The following is a 4164-nucleotide window of genomic DNA, read 5'->3' on the forward strand; positions in this document are numbered from 1 at the left end:
GCCTGTGCGACTTGTTCTTTAATGGCCTCCACCCATCTTGTCTTTTCTGCGAGTGTTGGGGCGGAGAAGACGTGGCCGCGGGCGAGACGTGGACCAACAATACAAAACGCATTTGGGTGAATGGCCACATCCATCACTTTAGCTCCAGTGATGTCTATAAATCCTCTTAAAGTGGAATGAGGAACTGCAGCGGCAGTGTTGGCCTCTCGGTGAAGAAGACGATGTTTATTTTCTGTTTCTATCATTATAGGACTACTAGGACTACTACTACTATTGATATTGATATTGTTGTTATTGTTATTGAGATCCGTATTAATAGTAGTATTATTATTATCCATATTAGTAGAAGAAGAGGTGGTAGCATTGAAAGGGGTATGACTGGAGTTAGAGATATTATCTCCATCCTCCAATTCTCCCTCTTCTTGTTTTTCTCCTTTTCTTCTTCTTCTTCGCATGCTCTCTTCCATCTCTTGCTGTTTCTTTCCAAACAATAAGAGAGTCCCACGCAATTCAAAGAAACGTGCCTGCATCTTTTCCCCAAAGAACACCGATCGTTGTCCAAGTTTTAACAACCAACCGGAAATACGCACCGGCACCGTCGGCACACCACAGCGACAACAAACCCGCTGTTTCTCTGTTAACGACCACGCAGGGAAAACAGTCGTGAAGGTGAGACAAGCCGCACAGGTGAGATATCCACATCGTCTACAGTGATGGCGAGTAAATCGGCCCACGGCAGTTCCGCAGACATCACAGACATGTGAACTCTCATCGGGTTGCCAGAGTTTACCGCCGCAGCCCTTCGAGAGACATTCCCAGCGCCTGGGCGGCAGTTTTATATACGGCGTGGGATAGACAACACCGCACTTGGCACAGCTGGGTGTGAAGATGCGGTTTAATAAACCCTCCGCAGCGATATTATTATTATTATCTTTATCTTTATTATCTTTATTATCTTTATTATTATTATTATTATTATTATTATTATTATTATTATTATTATTATTATTATTATTGGGATTGGTGTTGTTGGTATCTGGATGGGTATCTACGTTGGCAGCACTCATTGTTTATGATGATAACGGGTAAGGGATACTTTTTTTTTCTTTTTTTTTTTTCTTCTAGTGTATTCCCCCTTTAAGTTTACTTTTCTTTCTTTTTTTTTTTCTCTCTCTCTCTCTCTCTCTGTGTATCTCTCTCTCTTTTATTTTTCTTTCTTTTTCGCTTTCAGGTCGATAGTGTGAAGAAACGGAAAGAGAAAAGAAAAAAGAAAAATTACTTTGATCTTTTTTTTTTTTTTTACTATTCTATGTGGTTTAAACTGTGGAGTATTTGAGTTTTCTCTTCTCTTTCCCTCTTTTCTTTCCTTTTCCTATTATTATATATATATATGTATGTGTCTACTATTTCCTTTCCTGCCACTGCAGGTAGAGATCCTTTTTTACGAGGTGAGACCGAAGAGAAGAACAACAAAAGAAAAAGAAGAGTAATATACATATATTTATATAGATATAAATTAAAGCTACATATATTAAAGTAAAGTATATATATATATTAACAATAAACAGAAGTATTGTTTGTTTTATTTGCTTCTTCTTAAGGGTAGATGCATAAACACAGACTCCGACAGACATGTACATATATATATATATATATATATATAGATATATAGATATAGATAGATATGTCTATACAGTGACCAAATCCACACATAAACCCAGCACGTTGAAAGATAAATAATACCAAAAAACGTGATAAGAAAGTAAAATAATAATAACAACAATAATAATAATAAGCGCAAAAGTAATAGTCATATTTACCATGCGAAATGAGAATTAAAACCTTTTTTTTTTTACTTTATTCTTCTTCTTCTTCTTCATTTCTATTTTCTTTTTATATTCCCCCTTCCTTTCATTTTTGTTTTTATTACTAATAATAATAATAATTACTTACTCATTTACTTTTCTTTCTTTTTTCCCTCTTTGCTTCCCAGGTGGGGGTCTTCTTCTTATATATATATATAGACTTCCCCTCTCTCTCTCACAAACCAATAAATAGATAGATATATAGATAAATAGATAGGTGTATCCACACGCACAGATAGAGAGACAGAGAGTCATGATAAACATTTTTAAAAAAAGCAAAGAAAAGAAAACCCAAAGGGTGTTAAATAGAGGGAATTAGAAAAATAGGAACAGTAAAAAAAAAAAAAGGAAAAGCACTTTGAAAGCAAAAGAAGTTTGTTTTTGTGTTTATTAATTTAATTTCTTTCCTTTTATTCATTATTATTAATAATAATATTAATATTGGCATTTGGCAGTGTATGTAAAGAGACGTCAGAAAAAAGATATGGAAGAACAGAGAAAAATAAATAAATAGATATATATATAAATAAATAGATATGTATATAGGTATATATAAATAGATATGTATATATATATGTATATCCTCATGGATGTTAAATAGATATATATGTAAAGAAAGAGATATATATATGTAAATAAAGAAATAGAAATAGATAGATATATATGTCCATATCTAGGTATATATATATATATATATGTAAATAGATAGATATATGTTAATAAATAGCAATATATGCTTATTTATATATTTATATATATGTAATTGCCGTCATATGTTTTCTTTTATTTGAATGTAAATGAGAAAAGAGAAAAAAAAACAAAACAAACAAAAATAAACAAAATTGAGAAAAAAAAACAGTCTCTTTCTTTCTTTCTCTCTCTATCCCTCTATCTCCTGGCTTCACTGGCCAAAGAGAGAAAAAGAAAAAGAAAGAGAAAAGAAAAGAATTATTAATGGTCAAACCGACTGTAAAGAGAAATAAACAATTTATGTATGAATTGTGTGTCTGGGTGTGGGGGTGTAATTGGTATTCTCATACGTAGAATCCAAATATATATATATATATATATCCCTCACATTAATTAGAAAGAAAAAAAGAAATATCAATATATATATATAAAAGGAAAAAGAAACAGGAATAGTAAGTATATATATATATATATATATAAATAGATATAAAAAGGAATAGTCTCAAAATGCCTTTTTATTTCACTTCTTTACTCTTTCTTCTTCTCTCCACCTCTTTGTTTTTCTATCTATATCTATCTACCTATCTGTCTATCTATATACGTATATGTACATATATAGATAGACAAATATATATATATATATATATACTATTCCCAGAAACAAACAAATAAGCCCAACGATCAAAAATTAATGAAATCAAAATAAACAAAAATCAAAAAAAAAACACCAGTCCCTGAATACACCAAACAGATACATACATACTTACATACATCTACACAGACAAACACCTCCTGAACAGAAAGAGAGAAAGAGAGTGCTTGTAGTGAAATGTAAAATGTATATATATATATATATATATATATTGATGTATGTCTGAAGATCAAAAAAAAACAAAGAAACGCAAATAATAATAATAACATCAATCAAATCAATCAAAACCAATAATAATGATAATAATGATAACAATAACAGCAAATAAAACAGAAATGTTAAATACATTATATACATATATTCATACATACATACATATATATATACGGCCAGACATGGAAAAGTAAAGGAATAAAGAAGAAAAAAAAGAAGAACGATCACGCCGTCTTTTTTTCCCTCCAACGATCATTTTTTTTGTTTTTTTTTTAATCCACACTCCTTTGATGTAAGTAGATATGTATGAATGAATGAATGAATGTATACATATAAATAGATAAATAGATAAATAGATAGATAAATGAATGAATGGATGAATAAACAAAAAAAAAAATCAATACACGCATGTATATATAAAGAAAAATATCTACGCTGATTGCCAGTTAGAATCCGGGATTTTTCGTTCTTGTTTACATACATGCATATAGATATAAGGAGGAACACATATATACACAGACCAATAGAGAGAGAAAAAACAAAAACAAAAAAAAAGAGAGAAAGAGTGATATAGATATAGATAAAAAGTGATAAAGATATTTAGATAGAAAGATAAGAGAGAGAAAAGGGGGTCCACATTAACCTTCATGTATGGATAGATATATCTACACACATATACACACAGAGAGACCAATAGAGAAAGAAAGATACACACACAAATATATATATATATATATATATATA

At 30.3% G+C, this 4164-nt stretch overlaps 1 protein-coding gene across 1 annotated transcript; it reads right to left on the reverse strand.

Annotated features, from left to right (window-relative positions):
• Window positions 1-2: 2 nt before the first annotated feature.
• Window positions 3-1067, reverse strand: TM35_000261490 (rac serine-threonine kinase; the record flags this gene model as incomplete). The annotated part of the gene is made up of 1 exon (XM_029027886.1): window positions 3-1067. A coding segment is annotated over one exon (1065 nt), but the record flags the coding sequence as incomplete, so codon positions are not given.
• Between the last annotated feature and the right edge of the window lie 3097 nt (window positions 1068-4164).

This window comes from Trypanosoma theileri (assembly GCF_002087225.1).
Source record: "Trypanosoma theileri isolate Edinburgh chromosome Unknown TM35_Tth_26_V1, whole genome shotgun sequence".
Taxonomy (NCBI): domain Eukaryota; phylum Euglenozoa; class Kinetoplastea; order Trypanosomatida; family Trypanosomatidae; genus Trypanosoma; species Trypanosoma theileri.